The following is a 22,474-nucleotide window of genomic DNA, read 5'->3' as shown; positions in this document are numbered from 1 at the left end:
CTCTCTCACTCTCTCTTTAAAAAAAATGTTCTGGCTCACTAGGTTTACCTTAAAAATAGTGAACACTACTAACATACCTAAAATAACATTTCATGTGGAAATGCTTTATATAAATTAATCTTCGCAACAACCCTATAGAGTCAAATATTATATTTTTCTGTTTACAACCAAGGAAAGTGTCTTGGAAACAGTAAGTAACTAGTCCAGTGTCATGAGCTGGAGTTTAAGCCCAGGACTGGCTAGGAGTGAAGTCTATGCCATTCCCCACAGGACCATCCTGCTCCTCGGTAACCTCATGGGTTCATCAGCATCCAGATGCAGAATACTTTCCACAGTATTTCACCTTTTATAGATGAGGAAGGCAGGCTGTGGTTATGGCATAGGTATGCAGAGAGCAGTAACCTGGGGGCAAAGAAGCACCCGAACTAAGCTTACTTGTAAGTTAGAAGCTAGCATCCTGTGCCTTCCAGTACAATATTTTGGTTTTCTAAAATATTTTCTTGGATTCTGACTTGAAAAGACACTTGAAACATGCTTACTAATTATGTGGGTTTGATATACACAAAGGCCATATTGTACGAGTGCCTTCCAGATGCTATAAAAACAAATCTCTTTATGACTTCTATTTCTCCTCTCTCTAACTTTATTAAGAAATTTTAGGAATTGAAAATTAAACATAATTTTAAAGTATCTATTGGGATTACTGGCCAGATAATTGGTAGTAACCCTCAGAAGTAGAAAGGCAGTTGTTTTTTATTTTTATTTTTTTAACAGTTAGATCTATCTATCGATTGATTGTTCAATCGATCATCTTGTCTGTTCTTTCTGGTTTCCCTAAGGACCATCTGGATGTCTTAGGTGGAGGCTGCAAAGTCCAACATATACCAGAAGAACTCAGAAATCACAAGAGAGGCCCCGAGCTCACAGACATCAAGAGAGAGAAAGGAGATAAGAGGGAAATGACAAGATTTACAGCAGAAAAGAAAGATAAGACCAGAATGGTTTTAGTTGCAATAACTGGGAATGAACCCTGGACACAGAACTGCATTTAGAAGTTCAATATGAACGTGCTTTGTTGTTCAGTGTGGCCTGCACAGTGGTCTTTTGGCTTCCCAGCCAGAGGCGGAAATTTGTTGGGTGAAGAGGTCCAGCTTGTGCTGGACTTGCTTATGGCCTCAGGCCGAGTTGAATAAGAGCTGCCTCTTAGAATCCAAGATTCCCCTTGGGAAAAGCCAGAATCAGCTAGAAATATTCAAAGAAGAGATGTTTCACCTTCCCTCATTACTTGCTAAGATCTCCCATCTTTCAGGTAAATTCCGGTGTAACACTGGCACCGGCTTCAGAAAAGAGGTGCTCACTTTTCCCGAGTTAACACTCAGGGTGATGGTGCTAGGCTTTGCCCCTGAGTTCTTGAAATTAACACGAGAAGGAAAAGATTAAAAAGAAAGATTGTGCAGTAAGGAATGGTGGCCTGCCACCACTACCAGGGCAGACCCTCCCTTGGTGACTCTCCAAGGAGCAGAAGCACTCACTGGATGTCACCAAGCGTCCTTTGCAGCTCCTTCCTTCTGTGCCTAGAGTAGGCTTTGCTCACTCAGGATCAAGGGAAATGAAGTACTGCTCAGTGATCTAAGTTCTGACAGTGAAGGGGAAAAACAGCTTTTCTTCCTTATTTCCTGGTGAAAGCTCTCCTTGGAAATTTTCTGGAAAGTACTTTGCAGAAGCAAGACTCATCATTCTGCTAGTGCTCAGTCTGTGCTATGCCACAGTTCCTGCCATTGGGCTTAGAGGCCTAAGGCAGAGCATGAGTAATCCTGAGGTGTTTGTTCTTAGCACTCTTAACAGCCTGATCAGGGAGACCTGTCCCTTCAGCAGAGCATGTCTTCTGGGGTGGTTCTCATCTTAGCTCTGTTCACCCCCATTAAAGTTGGCCCCAAGCCTTCTGCCTTACAACCCCACCTCAGTATCTATCTTATTGTTTTCGAATTTTACTATACTTAAGCCCTCCAATCACTTGACTAAACAAGACTGAATAAGAGTGTTTTCATAAGCCTTCCCTCCTTTCTTCTCTAGAATCTGTGAGAAGACCCATTTGTTTTTCTGGCCCAAGGAAACAGTCATGCTAGAACCAACCCCATCCTCCCATCTCCTCCAGGTAGTTGGTCTGCAAATTATTTCCTTTAACTATTGAAATTATCTCCTCTTCACTATTCTCTGCAGTCAATAATGAGCAACTCTTTGCAGACTGAGTGTAGTCAATGGCACGTTATAGTTAAGATTATATGTGTATCAGTTAAGATATGGCTAATTGAAAACTATGTGTGGTCCAGGCAGAGCTGTCTGTTGTACATTTCCAGCGTTCCATTTTGTGTAGATGGTATCCCCTCAAGATGTGTACCAGAATGGTGTTGCCCTCAAATGTCTTTTCTAAAACAATAACCATCAGATTTATACCATCTTTTTATTTTAAATGTGGCCCTATAATAAATGAATATTCTCTGAAAACCATATTTAAAAAGGAAGCCCATTCCTATCCAAGTATTCAAAGTAGAAATTAGACACACCCTCAAAGTTTTATTTCTAGATTGAGGGAGAGAGGAAAATAAAATCCAAGATATCTTATCACTTTATTACAGCTCTAAGATTTTAATCCTATAGGAGAACACAACATGTTTGGAGGAATAGCAAAATATTTATAAGAACTCTGTGCTGGTATATTGATTTTAAAAGAAAGAATTCTAAAACCAAATGATTCAAACACCAATCTAACATGTTTAATTTGGGAGTTCTTTGCCAACACTGTGCTCTACGCATAGATAAATCAAATAAACTCACTCAACCAAATCTTTGGACTTTCCGTTTTCAGACCTTCAGGAACCACGAAGGAATCTAGGTGTGTAACCACACAGGATCTTAACTGAAGCTCCGTGCCAAGGTGTATAAATACTTCTAGACACTCCCTCCACATGTGCAAAAGCCCTACATAAATCTGACTTTCACAGAATGACTTCTTTAGACATTCACCTAGACATGTTTTACATGTTAATTCCATTGGATGAACAGAGACTACTATGAGATTTTAGGCAAATGAAAGTTTCATATTTAAAAAAAAATGGAAGGGACTTAAGAGCCTATACCTACATTTCCATAGGAAAAAATCAATTTCCATATTCTTGAGCAGCATAGTTGCCCTGACCTAAAGGCGGGCTTTGAGCAGAGAATTAATTGAGTATTCCTTGCAACTGTTTGCTAGCCTCATGAATATTGTACTAAAACCCCAGTGAACACCAAATGTGTTATTTGCTGGCTCTGAGTGGTTGCCATTCTTTATAATTCAGTCTTGTTAGAAACTGTGGAGCTGTTGAAACATGTGCAAACATGTGGCAGATTAAGAAGATGGTCCTTCCCTCCCTTGATGAAAATTTAATGACTTGTTTTACATAAATCCTTGGCAAAATAGATGCTTTAAATGAATTTGTGTTTACCTCTCTAGCTTTGTCTCTTGACAAACTCCTTATATCTAAACATATGCAAGCTCATCTCCAGCCACACTCAACTATATGCAATGGTGGAATGTCCCACCTTCTTCTCAACCTCCATCCTAGTCTGTGCTGTTTTCTCTGCTTGCAAGTTTTCCTTTCCTTACTACCTGGCCACCTTCTGTCTTTCCATCAAGTCTCAGCCTAGATGGTAGCTCCTGTGGGAAGCTTTCCCTGATCCACTAAGTCTAGCCTAGTTATAGATAACCATGGATTGGATTCTTTGTATTCTCATAGAGTCCTAACCCATCATAGCATATAATATAATTTCTTATTTAGTTGCATTTCCTGCCAATATGCTATGTATTTTTTTGAGAACAAGAACCTCACGCCTGGCTTGGTGCAAACTTGTTGACTATGCAAATACCAGATGTTAACTTACTTCTTTCCTGACCATTTGTATATCTTATTTTACTGCTATCCACTTGAACAGGTCAAAAGAAGAGACAATTGAAATATACTAAATAAATGGAGATTTCTTTATAAACCATATTCCTTAAATTTCTTTAAAGATTATTGATTTCCTTTAGGTTTGTGTCTTAAAGATTTGACAGAATTAGAAAAAAAAATCTCTTAAATCAGTGCTTGCAGTTCAGTGCAAACTATGTTCAAGTTTGGGAGCATTCAGAAAGGGATGCTGCTAATTTGCAAAAGTTTGATGGAAGAAATGGACATAGAAGGCCATTAGTGAAGGGAAATGGATGCACAGTAGGTAGAATACAGATTGACAGGAGAAAACCAAAAACAAAACCTTCCTTACATAAGAACTTGTCAGCAGTAGAGCAACGTGGGAGAAGTCCCCTTTGCTAAGAACCAACCTTAGGTAAATTCTTACCCTCTGGCCTGGTGAGCCATCACGTCCAGGTGAACCCACACTTCCTGGCATACCCTAGGTAGAAAAATTGGGCAGAAGAGTCAGATTTAAAGCATGACTTATCCTAGCACCCAGCTTCCTTGAAATGGATCAAGTGCTCCAAACAAATCTATAAGCAAAAAGAGGAACCCTTGGTAACTTAGAATTCTGACCCAGAAGTTATTCCCCCAAAAGGAACATCCCCCACAAGAGCTCACATTGAGGGCATCCAGTGGCTCAGAAAGGGCTTAATGTAAATGAACACAAACCAATATCTTTGATATGGGAACCACTGTCAAGGTCACAGCTGACTTCAGAAGCCACAACCTTTCCTCCTTGCCAAAGTTCTGGAGCTGAGAGCAACAGACTACAAACATAAAATACCTGTGGACCGGGAAGGCCAGTGTCTCCTTTCTCTCCTTTATCACCTGGCATCCCCTGAATAGCCAAAAGAATGCAGAGTTAAGTTCACATAAGCAAATTCTTAGTCTTTTCTCCACGGCACCCCCCACTGTTATAACATTTTCAAAATTAAATTGTTTTCACAGTAACATCCAAACAGTATATTTTACTTCTCATATAATGTAGGGCATCTATGTAAACCTTTCCATCCAACTGAACATTAATACATGAGAACAGCTTCAACACAAAATATACAGTCCCATATGGCTAAGCTGAGACTGTAAATACATGAGGGGAAAAGTTGAATATTTCAATGTGATTTGTAATTTATACTTTAAGATCTCATATCTATAGAGATCTGTATTTGTCTAGAAAAACATAGAATGGAAAAGCAAAAACAGAACTTGGCAGATGGTAACCTACAGCAAATATTTACTATTAATAATAGTATGATTATACAAATTGGCATATTAATATTTTCTAAAGTGCAAAACAACACTGAAGGGGAAAACTTTTCAGCTAGGAGGACACAAAGATTGCTAAAAACTGTGTCTCAAATGTTAATTTAAGATTAGTATTAGTCTTCAACTTTAGATTCCTATAGTAACATTAATGAAGATCAGTTAATGGAATTACATTTTTTTCCCAATGGTATAAAATATCTTTTTAAAGAAAAGCAGCTGTATAACACATACCATCTAAAATATAAAACTCTCAATGGATTGCACTTTGATGCCAATTGAGATAAAGATCATAATTAAACAGCTTTCATGAATCTTCATCCACAGTTACTATAAATCAATAACAAATGCTTACATTTGTGCAACATTTATTACTTTCTGGTTGTTATCACATCCACTAATAATTTAATCAAACAAGCAATGTACATATATTAAATCCTGATTTTCCTTTGTGGACAAAATGCTTGTAGATGTATGTACTCTTGGTATGTGCACCTGTTTGTTCAAAGACCGCCATCATTGAGCAAAAAATTGACTGTAGCCATAGCTAATGAAGGAACTCTGAATCAATTATTATTTTCAAAGGGACAGAGGGCAAAATTTCTTTCTGCATAACTTCATGGAAGAGTGATGACAATGAAACCCATTTGAATATGTGCACAAGACTCACGGGCATTCCTTGAATGGACAGACCACTTGGTCCCTGGGGGCCAGGGGGACCCTGAGGTCCTGGAGGGCCTGTTTCACCCCGAGGGCCATCTGGTCCCTAGAATGCAAGGGAGAAAAGTCATCCTAGAAGTACGTTAGAACCTCTGCTACCTAAAAGGTTATTTCCACTTATAGCACTGATAATTTATCTCTATATAATTTTCCCCAAGATATTAAAAACAAAGACCAAATTATTTACCTTCCAGGCAAAAGGTCATCAGCACACCATAAGAATAAACACAAGGGGCTGCTGCAATTTTGTTTATTTATTTATTTGCTTCCACAAAGGAGAATGCTGTGCCAATTATGGCATAATTATGATGTGAGTAACCAGACCCTCCACACTCCATAACAAACTCCACAGAGGTAAAAGCTTCAAGACCAGCCTCCTGGGCTGTGAAGGTTCAGCCTCCCAGGTGAAGCAGAGGAGCTGCACCCTCTCCACCTCACCCTGTCAAGTCCCCTCAGGACACTCCTCTGCACAGAGGATTTTGCACCTACCTGTTGTCTTCCTCATCCTGATTCTGCCCTCACCCTGAACCTCCTCAATATCCACCAAAGGACCCAAGGCTCAATATTATTTCATTTCCTTTATTTTCTGGATCAGGCATCTTTTCTACTTCAGCAACCCTTACTTCTGTAGTTAGGACCTTGTGGTTTAAACTACACCACCTTTATAAACTTAGACTCAGAAAAATCTACTTATCCTCAACTTCATCTTCTTCCTTATCTCAGTGACTCCACCTAAAGCTATTTTTTAATAAGACCCCCCAAGATAAAGGGTATCTTATTTTTTAATTGGAACATTATAATTGAACACATTAAAAGGGTACCATGAAATGTTTTGATGCATGTAAACACTGTGTAATGTTCAAATCAGGGTAAGCATAGCTATCTCCTCAAATACCTATCATTTCATTGTGGTGAAAACAGTCAACTATATAAGTATTATTATACATAGCTACCCTACTGTGCAACAGAACTTACTTTTCCTAATTGTAACTGAGGAGCTATTGACCAACCTTTATCTCCTCAATACTCTGCCCAGCCCCTGGTAACCATGATTTTACTCTCAACTGCCTAGATAATTTCATTTAACATAATGACCTCCAGAATTCCATCTACATTGTCGTTAATGAGAGCATCATATCCACTTTTATGGTTTATTAGCATTCCATGGTTTATGTACCACATATTCTCCTCCAGCTGATGGACACTTGAGTTATCACCACTCCTTTCTATTGTGAATAGTGCTGCAATAAACATGGAAGTGCAGATGTTTGGGGCATACTGATTTCACTTCCTTTGGATATATAACTTGGGTATCATGTGAGATTAGTGAATCCATGACTCGGGACAAAGAATACAAAATAATAAGTGCAGACTGAGTTAATATTTAGGTGGTATGGAGATAAACGCAGGAAATATCCAATGGTTCAGGAGTCAGGCAAGCTCTGAGCTGGAATGGACTTTGGAGTACTTGAAGATCTATTTATGGTTGCAGTTATTAAGGAGAATATGTTGATAGAGAAAAAGAGAAAGTAAATAAAAATTGGATAAAAATTGGGTAGAAAGGAGGGGAAGAGAAGCCTGGGAAAGAATCTGAAATGGGAAAGCCTAAAATTAGGAGGAGAATAAAAATGGTGTGATGAAGAAAAGTTCAAAGCAGGAAAAAATTCAAAGAGAAAGGTATCCAAGCAAGTCAATGATGGTACAGATCTCAAGTGACATAAGAAACAAAAGATAGGTAACAAATGGATCATTTGTGACTTTAATGAGAGCAATTTCACAGGATCCTTAAGGGGGTCCGAATTCATATGTTGGTTAGAATTGTTTGGGAGGTGAGGATATGGATGCACTGAATGCACTAAATGAATCCAGGAATAAATCTGGATTTAAAAAAATAGACTGGAGGAGAGAGGAGATGACATAAATATTGCTTAATATTTATAACAGTGTAGTAATATATCATTTGAATGTTATTAAGGAATGGAGAATAAGAATGGGGCAGAAAGAAAGTGGTCCAATCCATTCTATAAAATATGAGACAAAGTTGACTGAAAGGTTCCATCAGCACAGTTGCTTTGTGCTTCTAAATTTCTACTATTTTCTGCAACAATATAAAACAGAATACATAAAGGGGCTTTTGACATTGAAGGTATAGTCTGTTCCAACACTCTCCACACTAGTGGGCATGTGATCATTCTTTGTCCAATAAGAGTTTTTCCAAAACCTTCTACATTCTAGTATCTGGGATTTGTCAAAATTGTCATACAGAGATAAACCATATCAGTTGCAGTCCTGTGGAAATGGATAACAGGAATAAGTAGGTGAGTCTGGGATCACCAAACATCTACAAGTTCATTTATCTTCATGATTGGAACCATTGTCCAGTAAGAGGTTAGAAAATTAATGAAATCGGGCTGACAGACGTGTTGGGAGGAGGGAACCAGAATCCACAAGAGCTCACAGGCCTTGCCTGCAGGTGCAACAGAGGAGGACCAACCAGCATCCTTTTGAAAAGAGGCCTCCAACCATGGGCCTTTCTTACAGTGCTGTGAGCAATGGAGTTTATGGAAAGACATCAGTCTATCCCAGAAGATGAAACAAACAGGGAAACATCTTATGATCTGAGCTTTCAATTGGGTAGGACCTGATTAATTACGTTCAACTTTATTTATTTCTGTTTTATCCCCACAGTTTCTCCTGCTTCATCTGTTTCCAACTGACAATAAAAAATTTGTAATGTTCTTTTCTCTATGAGTAATAGAGAAAAATTTGATAAGATCCAGCATAGACTTAAGGGAGAATAATCTGGGGGCAGATGTGAAGAATCAATCAGAAAGTCAAGCCACTGGAGACATGAGACCAGTTAGAAGATTTTCCAAAAGACAGAGAGAAAAGGATGAGACCTGAAATCAATTAGTGGCTGGGCTTCTGCCAGTCCTTAGGATGCCTTTGTGTAAAGTAGAAAAGCATACTTCTTGACATGGCTTGGCATGGCGTGGTCTATTTGGTTGGCGCTTTTGTACAGTATACAACCTAAATCACCACACTTAGTGGCCTTGAGCAATAAGAATGGAAAACAAAGCTGTGTATTTGATATATAGAGTGGTAAAGGAAGAGGAAGAATATAAAATCTGAGAAATTACCTGGAAGGGACTGATGTCAAGCTGTGATTCTGCACAACTCCTCTTAAGATACATTTTTGTTATAGATGGATGAAGACAAAAATGTTTCAAAGAGAGAACTTCCTTGTAGATTAAACCACCCAGAACATTAACACTCTTATTTTTGACCCAGAGATTGTTCTTTTGGCTGAATTACTAAATATTTTTATTAAAAAGCACGAGACTTACAAAATAAAAAAGAAAGGACTAGATGCAACTTTCATATAGGTCACAAAGATAAATTAGGCCAGACTTAACTCCAAACAATAACTAGTTGAGGCAGGTGGGGAAGGGAGAGAGGGAGGAGGAGAGAGACAGAGAGTGCATATTACCTTTGGGCCCTGTTCACCTTGTTGGCCCTTGGGTCCTCGGAGTCCTGGACCACCCTGGCAAACAGATGTTAAGTATTAGCTCAAGACAAATCTCAAAACAGTACATTTCATTCATTTTTCTTCATAATATTGGATTATGTCATTATTATTTTATATAAAGCCCACACATTGTGTACTGGTATATGTTCATCATGCTCTGTAACTGGAGCTCTGCCACCCAGCTCCAGCCCTCCCTGTGGATGATTTCATAGTTTGAGGAAACTTTCTATGCCAAATCCTTGTAAATTCTGAAAAAATTATAGGTTTATTTATTTAATGCTTATATGAGACTACTGTTACTCGTGAATAAAAATAATAAGATATTTGTTGGTCTAAAATTATGTAGGTTCTATACTATAACTTTCAGATTCAATTCTTCAATTAAGTTGCAAAAATCCTGTGAAAGTAACGATAATATTGTTTTTATTTACAGAGACAATATTTACAATAAGACAATTAGATTAGTCATTAGTCATTTGAAGTTGCTCCAAGATTTCTGACATATTAATGGACCACCTGAACTGTTTACCAGTTATCTGTAGATACATATCTATATATGTAATGTGTGTGTGTATATTATTTGGATATATGTTTATATGTGTCTAAACATATGAATAAATATGTATATGTAGTCTCTGAATATTTTCATTGACTATTGCATTTAATAAATCTATTTTAAAATCAAATATGGCATTACAGTAAATGGAAAAAAGTATCACTTTCTAAACATGGGTCACTTTAAAAATAAATATAATATAAATGGTATTATTAAATTGAGCTAGATTTTTCTCCTATTGAAGTCTGAACCAGCTCTTTGATAAAAGGGAAGTAACTGTATTAAAAGACCTATGTAAAACCAGATAGAATTTCTCTTTTTACTTGAGCAGGAGGATTGACAGATCATTTAAGACAAGATAACTTTCATCCTGTGTGATTCCAATGTATTTCATGCAACATTCAGGATTACTGAAGATGGTTCTGTACACCATCAGCAGAACACCCAAGCTGCCTGGGAATACCCTGCTCTAGGTGATCTCAAGATTCTCTCTGTTCTTTTCAACCACTTAAGTCCACTCCCTCATCAACATCAGTTGGTTGCTCATCTTCAAGGTGTTTAATATACAGAACTGCATTATATGTATGTGTATATGTATGTATAGCAAATGCTGCCTATAGCATTATTGTGGTATTATTTGATGTATGTAATTTAAATATGTAATGCCATTCTTTTCATATAGGTCTGAATTTTTTAACTAAATATGTTTTAGAGATTTTTTTCTGCATTATATCATATAAATATTAACTCATTCTTCTTAACCATTGTATATAACCAATGTATAACATTATCCACATGTTAAACATGTAATAGTTTACCTAGCCATTATTTTATTATTTGAGTTATATAGTTTCCATCCCCCAAAACTTTTTATTATTTAAACAATGTTTCAGTTAACATCCTCATCTATCCCTTAAGGAAAAATGTTGATGTTTCTCAGAAGAAGGTTCCAAGAAATAAAATTGTAGGTGAAATGTGATGAATATGAAGATATATTATTAAACTGTACTCAAAAATAGCTGTGCTAGTTTATGCATCTGCTGATAGTTTAAGAGGATCCCTGTTTCCTTAAATTTTAACCAACACTGGTGAGTACCAAAGTTTACATTTTTACTAACGTAATTGGTAAAAAAAATAATAATATCTTATTCCTGTTTTAATTTTCACTTCCCAGAATTCTACTGATTACATATGTTTTCATAAGTTTTTCCATTTGCATTTTATCCTAACAGTGACTACCTGCTTATACACTTGGCCTTTTTTAATTGGGTTACCTGTGTTTACATATGAGATACACATATGAGCATATGCACATGTATATGTGTTGTGTAGATACATGCCTCTTAATTATGTGGTAAAGGTTTTTACTCAGTATCACATACTGTCAGCTGGCTTTGGAGGAACCTTTCCTGACCCTCTTTTCCCTTTTATGGCTGCTTCTAGAAAGACTTAAAAAAGGCAGACATTTGTTTTCCCAGCTTTTCTCTGCAAGTAGAAGGATGGTCATGTTCAATAGATTTGACCAACTGGACCAAGAAACAGAGCCTAGGCAAGCAATGTGGAAGCTGGCACACCCCAGGTCCTTGAAGAAGGTGAGGAGTGTTATTTGTCTTGGGATTGTTTACCTCTGAAATTTTGTTGAACAAATGATAAATGCCTTATTATCAATCTTGTTTTATCACTATATTAATCAAAATTTCTGTTCCTTGCAGTGAAATATATGCCAGTTAACATACTCATTTATCACAACTCTTAAATTCTCATCTTAACTGGTTGGTTTGATCTGAAGGTTTTGTCCAAATGTGACTATCTCCCAGATATTTATGCCAGAGGTATCATTTCTCAAAACCAGGGACCTTCTTATACTCCTAACATATGGTTTAATGGGAACACTATACTACTGTTTGAATTCTTAAGTGAGAACATAATCAAACCATGTTCAATTCATCAGATGGAATTTATTAAATATTATTTATATCCTATCTTAAAGGATTTATTATTCTTTAATCAAAATATCTGAAGGCTTCACTAGCTTTTCTCTTATTTTATAATTTTTTTTCTCAATTCAGAGTCCAAACTTTCTCTTTCACTTCTCTGTTGCTACTTTCTCATTTGACTCTAAGGTCATAAATATTTCACAACTGGTTGCAGCAGTAGTACAAAGAAAAAACACTTGAAACCCCTCAAGCTACAGATGCTTATTATTTAACATTGTTAAAATAAAATATGCATTATTATAATTAAGAACTGAATCCTTAAGTGACAGGAGTAGAGAAGAAATAAAAAAACTATAGCAGACATGAGCACTGAGACTGCCCTTGGGGAGGATAGAGAAGAATGCCCAGGCATGCAGCAGAGCTGTGTTTTAGAGCCCACACAAGGCACTGAAATGTGAACTTGGGTCCATGATGGGTCGGGGAAGAGCTGAATGGGAAATGCTTTTTTTTTAAATGAGAAATTTAAAAGGATATGCTATGCATGAGTTGGAAAAAACAATGGGTGACTGTCAGGTGAATGGTCAGATGTTCTTTCTACAGTTGTGATGGGAACAGAGCAAAATCTGTAATAACCATCAAACTGTCTGTTGACAAAATCCCAGATGCTGTCAGAAACAAACAAAAACAATTCAGGTGAACAAAACTAAGAATTTACTACCAATAGTTTCTTTCTGAAGGAAGATTCAAATGAGATAAGTGAGATAAAAAAAATGATACTGGAAGAAATTGTAAGAAATATCAAATAATGTAGGCAAGTCTTAATAAATATTAATTTGTAATAAGTAGTAATAATAATTTAGATGTCTAATTATGATAATAATACTAAAATACTAGATAGCAAAACAATATGAAGACAGCACTAAAATAATGGATAGCAAAACAATATAAATTACAGAAAGGATGATCCAAGGTGAAAGAATTCCAAGGATATCATATTGATTTAAAAGAAGCTAAAATATTCTTTTAAACTCAGTAAATACTTCTGCCAAGATTTCTAGGCAAACAATAAATATTACAGATATAACATAATTTTATAATTTAGTGGAGTGTAAAGAAAAAGAATGAGAATTTTTTAAAAGTATATAAAATGTCAATTATTTATGTTTGTCACATATATGTATATATACATTATACATACACATATGTATGACAAACAGAAAGCAAATATTTGGTGTGAATATAAATCCAAATAATTATCAAAAACAATAGAATGGACTAATCTTTAAAAGAAAGATTGTAAGATCAAATTAAAAGTAAAATTTGGCATATCTTATTTAGAAAGGTCTAAAATATAAAAGCATGGAAATGCTGTAACTAAGAGGATAAAAAGATATATACAAGAAAAGTAATACCAAATACAAATATTGAAACTATATTAATATTAAACAAACTGGAATTGAGGCAAGAAGCATAGATACATCTAAAGGGTTCATTCCACAATTTACATAATAAGTCATTATGCAGATAATAGAAAATTTCTTGACATGTTAACACAACCTCAGGACCCAATGACAAGAGAATTTGACAAAATAACAATTGGAGTTGGAATTGCTAAAACATCTCTCCCAGCAACATAAAGAATTCATATAGTTAAAGACTTGAATAACCCAACAATTGGATCTACTAGATTTTTCTATAGAATTCTAAATTCCACGATTAGAAAACACAAACCCTTTTAAAGCACACATGAAACATCTGCAAAACTTGACGAAAGTTCTAAAAAATTTGACACATGGCAAATATCAACACATGTCAAAGTATTGGTATTAATTATAGAGACTGACTTCCCTAATCAAATGCAAAAAATGTCAATATAAACTGGATATCAAAAAACCCACATGACTGGAAATTTAAAAAAAATACTTCTAGAGAAATTACAGGTAAAAGAAGGGATAAAGAAAAATATGAACACAATAACTCACAGCAATATTAAATTTCCCCACATTAGAATTAAAATGTGTACAGAATACAAATTTCCATAATCAGCAACAAGCAAATCACAGATCTGGAAAAGATATTTGTAAACCCTACCTTTAATAGAAAATGTGTGTTCAGAATACTTAAAAAATTATCTTTCATTGGGAAATAACAATATAGAACATCAGAAAACCAAAAGCGTTTTAAATAGATATCTGTAAAAGAAGAAATTTAAATGGTTTGTAGACTAACGGAAAATTGCTCAATCTCATTATCACTGAGGGACAGTCACATTTAAAATAACAGTGACATGGGAAATAAGAAAAACTCTTCTCTGACAACACCAGCCAGAGCTAGTGAGGATGCAGGGAATCCAGATCTCTGCCACGGAGCCTCTGAGAGGGAGGTTGGGACAGCCCTGGAAGAGTGATTAGGGGCTTCTTCACAAGGTTGAAGATGCATCCTTATTCTCCAGCAAGCCCGAGTCTAAATGCTCTTTCCAGAATACTCATATATGTGCAACATGCCCATTGTAACCATGTTTGCTGTAGGAAAATATTCCACTGTAATGAGTCAATAAAATGGAGTTTATAGAGTGGAATGCCTTACAGCAGTTTCAACCAATGAAGTAAATGGTAAATATTGACCAAGATAAATTTCAAATACATATTTTAGGTGAAAAGAGGCAGGTGCAAAAAGCACACCCTGATAACATTTACATAAATCTCAAACATGTTACTATAAAGTGTGATATATTTTAGGAATGTATACTTATATAGTAGGAGCACAAAAACATATAGTAATGAAACTGTCAACTCTGAGGGAAGGAAAGAAAAGGGAGGTGGGAAGAGAAGGAATGGGCTAAGGTCTTAGATGCATAGGTAACTTATTGCAACCTGAAACCACAGAGTGAGCTAAACAAAGGCAAAATGATCAATCTTGGAGGTGGGTACAAAAGTGTCTATGGAGTTATTTTAAAATATACTTCATTTATTAGGTTCACAGAAAAATTGACCAAAACCATATAACCCTGCCTTCATACAGTAAAAATACATGAGGATTTTCTCTGGGGGGAAAAAAAGTATTCTCTGGCATATACATAGGTGTGATAAACAAATTTTGGCCACAAATTAGTAAACTTCTAATTTTCTAAAGAAAAGCATCCAGCACTTTTCATATTTTAGTGTGCCTAATACTTATTGATTCCCACACTGTCATGTTGGAGAGTCTATAGATTCTAATAAATGTTATATCTAATAAACTGTAACACAATATTGCTTTGTATTGTCCTGAAGTCGAAAGGAAAATTTGGCACAGAGTTGAAAATAAATATTTGCTTCCATTTTCCAGATTAAACACAATACTTTATGTTTGATTAACATTTTATAATGCACAGAGTACATACATACACATTGTCTAGTGTATTTCTCATAAAACCAGTTAAAGAGGTGGGTATTATTTTATACTTGAGAAAACAGGAATACAGGTGGTTCAGGGACTTATTGTTTAAGTCTGATGCTTCTACCATTACTCTACTTCTTTGAGAGTGTTTAAAAATAAAACAAAACAGTGCTTGGTTTATATATCCAGAGTTTAAAAAAATGTTCTATGTGCCAGAGATATAGGAGGAATTTTGAGATATATTTCAGATGCATTCAGCAGGATCTCTTTCTTTTTGCTCAATTCAGGAAAATTATGTTGGTGGAGCCACCCTAGGGGGAGTTTGCATGCTGCAAGCCAGCTGCCAGTGTGGGCTACCTGCTGCACATGAGCTGACTGTGCCAGGCCACCTCTGGCACTCAGCATGCAAGGGCAGGCCATGCATGAGCACATTCTCCTTCAAGGTCTAGGTTTCTTCATTTGTTAATGCATCTTTTCCATATTATCTATGTCTTTCTGCCTTAATACTTTGCCATTTCCTGACCACAGAGCAGCTAGATCAATCTTATCTTAAGAAACACCAATAACCCCAGTTTAGCAGGTAAGAAATATTATAAGTATTAAACATAATACAAAAAGTTTATCCAAAAAGTTTATCATAGTAAATTCAAAGACCTAGAGAGGGCAATTATTTACATTTTCTATTTTACAAAAATGTTTTCTCTCTCCTTCTTTCCTTTCTGTAGGAAGTTTATTACAGTAGGAACTTTGTTCTCAGATGGGTATATTTCTGGTGAATGAAAAATCGTCCCTTCACATATAAATTTTGAGACAGAATGGGCAAAGGGAGAGTATGAAAATCCTACAGGTTACAAGGAGAGGACCAAGAACTGAAACACTCATACTAAAGATAAGCCACAATAGCTTAAAGGAAAGATGCTGAACATTCACAGAGACTTGGATTTGAAGTCCCACTTCTCCTAGCTGTGTTCTTTAGCTGAGTTACTAAATACCTCTATACCTCAGCTTATTCATGTGATTAAGATGGCAAATAGTCATTTACTACAACAGTCAGCAAAACTAGAATGAGGCCAAACTAGAATGACTTACTGGTGGCCCAGCCGGTCCCAGAGCCACTTCGTTGGTTTCAGAACAGGAGCAGGAATGGGGGAGGTCTGGGCAGGATTCATCATCCCTCTGAGAGGAAAATAGATAGCACAGTTGTTAACAAGACAGTTTAAACAAATGGCTTTGCTAACCCAAAGAAAATACTTTAAGACATTTAAAAAAATTTTAAGTGAACATTTGGCCAAAAAGGTAGTAATCACACCTTTTCTGAAAAGAAAACGACATGAGGGCCTAGTGAATCATTGACAATCACCACAGCAAAGGAGTTTCTAAAGCTGGAGTGAGAATCCAAAGGAAGACAGTGAGTTAGAAGTGGGTACAAACTATTCCTGGTACTATTTAATTCATTTGGAGTAACGGTACTTTATGAACTAAAGGTCCTGAAAACTTCCGTTAAGCTACACTATTTTTCCACTTCAAAGGATAAAAGAAAACTTGTTGGAAAGCTCAATCAAAATAGCCACATCTGTACTAAACCAAACAAAGAAATAAAACAATATTAAAACAGTGTTTAAACACACCATCGATTCCCTGTGACAATTTCATCAACTGCTTACATTCTGTGGCTAAAGATAAGAAAAACATGACATTGACCTCAATCTTTGGGAGAGGCAGCCATTTTTCTTCTCTCTTAGAGAATTTTCTTGCCCCGTGACACAACAAGATAAATTAGTGATGTCAGGCTCACTAATCTATGCTGTTGTGTCACGGGGCAAGAAAGTGTAGAGAAAGACAGAGCCCCTGGGAACAGCTATTGAACAACTGGTCAATATCCTTTTTGGAGCAATCATCAAAATGAACTTAGCACCAGGATAAGAAACTATAGAACTTCGCAAAGTCCATCAGTCCCTTTAGATAGAGAGAAAATGAGCTTCATTGTTTAAGACTTTGGGGCAGTAAGGTTAGATGAGAGTACATCACAGGTGACAGTTAAATTACCGACTGAAAATAATCCGAGTCTCTAAAATATTCACGACAGAAACACAAAAATGTTGAACAAATGGCCTGTGTATGCTGAATACACTTTTTTTTCTAAATGGTTGACTGTAGTCAAAGATTTCAGTTCTACCTCCTGCTAAGCACCTCCAGCTTGATAACTGGTCAGTCAGACTAAAGTACAAGATTAGCCCTCCTGAGTGTGAATCAGGCGGTATAGCGATACCAGATTTCAAACTATATTACAGAGCAATAGTGACAAAAACAGCATGGTACTGGTACCAAAACAGGTGGGTGGACCAATGGTATAGAATAGAGGACACAGAGTCTAATCCACAAAGTTACAACTATCTTATATTTGATAAAGGGGCTAAAAGCATGCAATGGAGGAAGGATAGCATCTTCAACAAATGGTGTTGGGAAAACTGGAAATCCATATGCAACAAAATGAAACTGAATCCCTTTCTCTCGCCATGCACAAAAGTTAACTCAAAATGGATCAAGGAGCTTGATATCAAATCAGAGACTCTGCGTCTGATAGAAGAAAAAGTTGGCTCCTATCTACATATTGTGGGGTTGGGCTCCAAATTCCTTAATAGGACACCCATAGCACAAGAGTTAATAACAAGAATCAACAAATGGGACTTACTTAAACTGAAAAGTTTTTTCTCAGCAAGAGAAACAATAAGAGAGGTAAATAGGGAGTCTACATCCTGGGAACAAATTTTTACTCCTCACACTTCAGATGGAGCCCTAATATCCAGAGTATACAAAGAACTCAAAAAATTAGACAATAAGATAACAAATAACCCAATCAACAAATGGGCCAAGGACCTGAACAGACACTTCTCAGAGGACGACATACAATCAATCAACAAGTACATGAAAAAATGCTCAACATCGATAGCAGTCAGAGAAATGCAAATCAAAACCACCCTAAGATACCATCTCACTCCAGTAAGATTGGCAGCCACTATGAAGTCAAACAACAACAAGTGCTGGCGAGGATGTGGAGAAAAGGGTACACTTGTACATTTCTGGTGGGACTGCAAATTGGTGCGGCCAATTTGGAAAGCAGTTTGGAGATTCCTGGGAAAGCTGGGAATGGAACCACCATTTGACCCTGCTATTGCCCTTCTTGGACTATTCCCTGAAGACCTTAAAAGAGCATGCTACAGGGATACTGCCACATCGATGTTCATAGCAGCACAATTCACAATAGCTAGACTGTGGAACCAACCCAGATGCCCTTCAATAGATGAATGGATAAAAAAAATGTGGCATCTATACACAATGGAGTACTATGCAGCAATAAAAATGACAAAATCATAGAATTTTCAGGGAAATGGATGGCACTAGAGCAGATTATGTTTAGTGAAGCTAGCCAATCCCTAAAAAACAAATACCAAATGTCTTCTTTGATATAATGAGAGCAACTATGAACAGAGCAGGGAGGAAGAGTAGGAAGAAAAGAGTAACATTAAACAGAGACATGAGATGGGAGGGAAAGGGAGAGTAAAGGGAAATTGCATGGAAATGAAGGGAGACCCTCATTGCTATACAAAATTACATATAAGAGGTTGTGAGGGGAATGGGAAAATAAACAAGGAGAGAAATGAATTACAGTAGATGGGGTAGAGAGAGAAGATGGGAGGGGAGGGGAGGGGGGATAGTAGGGGATAGGAAAGGTAGCAGAATACAACAATTACTAATAGGGCATTATGTAAAATTGTGGATGTGTAACCGATGTGATTCTGCAATCTGCATTTGGGGTAAAATTGGGGGTTCATAACCCACTTCAATCTAATGTATGAAATATGATATGTCAAGAGCTTTGTAATGTTGTGAACAACCAATAAAAAAAAAAAGATTAACCCTCCTGAAAGATCCCCAAAATAAGGTAACCAGCAGGCCACTGGGGTCCATTCTGTGATGGTTCTGCCATTAGTACTGACCGCACTTCCACCTGTGTCTATGCAATTCATACATCTGCAGCGATAGAATTAGGGGGAAAAAAAACAGTAAGGGCTAGTCCTTCCTGGGAGAAGTGGAGATCTAATTTTTGTTTGAAATTTCATTAGATTCTGAATGCTTCCTCTTCCGATTTCCAATCTATCTGCACTTAAGCAAAACAGCAAGGTGTGTAATTTAATTCCCCACTAGAGTTTATTCAAAATTTATTTTGATGAAGAAGGAATTATAACCTCTTTAAACACAGGCTGCCATGAATTTTTTCCCTGAAATACATGTGATCTGGTGTATAACCTTATAAAATAGAATCTTAGATTTCATGAAGGCCTATCCATGTTCATTCTGCATGTTTAATTATTAGGACACATCTAGACCCTATGTCCAACCACATAGGGTCATTCATTCGAGCTCATTTATCCTGAGGATCCTAAGATACAAATCTATTATATATATATATATATATATATATACACACACACACACACACACACACAAATATGTCCCTTTAAATGAATAATGAAAAATGGTTTAGTTTACTAATAACATTACAAGGGCCCTATTGATTACGGCTATAGTTCCACAAAGGTATGTCAGGATGCTCTGGGTGCAGTATTAAGCTCATTGGGACACAGTGAGTGTTTTAAAAAATCCAAGGGAAACACAGCAATATTTGGTACCCATTGGACTTCATGTGATTGACTAGCTCAAGGTAGTTCATGGTTTCAAGAGTATATTTCAAACACTTTTTTGTATTTCATATTTACTGGATATTTTAGTAGTTGCTATGATGAAAAGCAAGTACCATGGGAGAAAGCAATGTGAAAGAAGCAGGGAGGGACATGTTTTACCTGTTTTCAAGATAGAAAAGCTACTGGAATCCTCAGTAGATACATGCATTCCATGAGTAAACAATTATAGTTATTTAAGAATAAAATACAACAATCAATTTTCAATTCATATGTATTTTTATGGTTATTGAGTTGTTAAGAAATTCTTAGTAAGATGTTTGGACCTCATTATTTCATAAATGCACTGTCAAATATTTCCTTTGACTTGGAGTGCTATGAAAAAAATTGAGATATGAAGGGCTCTGTGAACTAGTAAATGTGGTACCATCTGGACCATGTGTCAATGGCATCCCCAGATTGTGCAGGTTACACCATGTTGTTGTCATCTTGTTGATTTCTTGTTTTTATTGTCTCCTCCTTAACCTCTTCCTAATTTTGATTATCATCACAATGAATTATTTATAAGTATTGTGAAATAGCATCTCATTTTCAGAAAAAAATTGAACATCATTTTTTAAAAATTTCAATAGAGATGAAGAATTCTTACCAGGCCTGGAAGTTCACAGCATTTGTCCCTACTGGCCCATGATGTGGAGCAAATGATGTCAAACATCTGTAACTGGAACTATGATTTAAAAAGGAAATAAAAGAGATAAATTAAGTGTGCTCTTCATTGTAATGATTGATATATTACATAACACCAAGACACTTATAACCAAAGTATACTAAAATAAATCCAATAATATCAAACTAAAACACCAAGATACTTATAACCAAAGTATATTACAATAAATCCAATAATATCAAACTAACTTTGTTCCTTAAATATAATGATATAAGATTTCGTCTCAAATTATTCCACCATCTAGACTTGTATCACCTCACCAAAATATCCCATTATCAAACATTCATAATGGGATATTTTGGTGAGGTGACACAAGGTGATACAACATTCCAAAATCTGAACAAATTCAAAATCTGAAACACTTTTGGTTCTGAGTATTTCCAGTGGAGAATACTCCATCTGTAGTAACTATTCTTAATGTTTATTGTGAAGAACAAGTGAGATAGCATGGAGCATTATCCAGAGCAGTACCTGAAACATAATTTTCATAAATAATAAAATTATTTTAAGTTCTAAACACTGTATTTTATGTATGTATATGTAAAATACAGAGGCCAAAAAAGGTAGAATCAAAAGGAATGTGACAGTATTGAAGGAAGAAATATAATAGTTGTGTGTTTCCACAATAATATTGTCTGTTAAATATTCTGATTGAGAAAAATCTTAGCAAACAACCAATGTTTGTTGAAAGCCTACTCTGTAAACATTGCGTTTATATGATTTAATCCTCAAATCACCACTATGAGGTATGTTAATATTACTGTCCCTTCTGTAGCATAGGACCTGGGATGAAAAAGCTTAAATAATTAAACCACATGTTGAAAGCTCAGTTTGGGTTGGGATTTTAACAGTGCAACCAATGTGTGGTTTTATTTTGCCAAAAAAAAAAAAAAAGATCTTTGCTCTAATGTTTAAAATGCAGATATCCCAGCCTAAGTTTACAATGCCATTTCATCTGAGGACATTTATTAATGGGTCCCATTATGAAAGCATTCGATAGTGTCAGCTAAGTCAGCAAATCATTCATCCATTAAGAAATTTTCCACTTCTGAACAGAGCCCCCAGTGTAAAAACATTTTCGTAAATGGAAAGACTGACTTAAAGCAAAGGTCTTTCATTAGCCTCAATGTGCACCAGGCTTTCTTGAAGTTTTTCAAATAAATATTCACCATCTAGTCATTTGTGAGAGCATAATGTCTACATACAAACATTTGGCAAGGCTTCCACCCTATAGAGTTACTGGGGTTCCTATGAATTCAGTTTATTTATTCGAGGGGTTGAGTGCCTACTAAGTGTCCAATGAATCCATTGCTATCATTTGAGGAATGCTATTATGTGGGCTGTCTTTTCTTTTGCAAGTTAGATGAAATCAGCAGCTTTTTCTTTGAGGACAACAAATTTATTCATAATTGTTTTGCATTTGTAATAGTTTAGATTCCTCAAGCAGGATTTAGGAACTTCTTTTTCAAGACATATTTTTGGGGATTCATTAAAAACAAAAAGCAAAACCACCTGGCTTCTATTCCAAAAACAAACCAAAAAAATACACATGTGTACAAATTGTACAGGACACAGTATACAGAAATGACATGTCAAAATATCTCCATATTTGAGGGCCTTAAAAGGCATGACCATCTAGTTCAAAAATAAATCATGCTTTAGGCAAATCCTG

The 22,474-nt window shown here is 36.1% G+C and overlaps 1 protein-coding gene across 5 annotated transcripts in view; it reads right to left on the bottom strand.

The window, feature by feature from the left end:
• COL14A1 (collagen type XIV alpha 1 chain) overlaps positions 1-22,474 on the bottom strand; it is a 205,969-nt gene that overhangs the window by 44,492 nt on the left and 139,003 nt on the right. For all 5 annotated transcript variants that reach the window (XM_081265815.1, XM_081265817.1, XM_081265818.1 and 2 more), the window contains exons 35-40: positions 20,725-20,802; positions 16,465-16,551; positions 9,466-9,519; positions 5,926-6,021; positions 4,777-4,830; positions 4,375-4,428 (exon numbers count right to left, since the gene is read on the bottom strand). In XM_081265815.1, coding sequence (XP_081121941.1) covers positions 4,375-4,428; positions 4,777-4,830; positions 5,926-6,021; positions 9,466-9,519; positions 16,465-16,551; positions 20,725-20,802 — 423 coding nt within the window. The remainder of the gene's footprint in view (positions 1-4,374; positions 4,429-4,776; positions 4,831-5,925; positions 6,022-9,465; positions 9,520-16,464; positions 16,552-20,724; positions 20,803-22,474) is intronic.

The sequence above is a fragment of the Spermophilus citellus genome, assembly GCF_964194105.1.
Source record: "Spermophilus citellus genome assembly, chromosome: 14".
Classification (NCBI taxonomy): Eukaryota; Metazoa; Chordata; class Mammalia; order Rodentia; family Sciuridae; genus Spermophilus; species Spermophilus citellus.
Note: the sequence above shows the minus strand (reverse complement) of the source record. Positions and strands in the feature narration are given on the sequence as shown.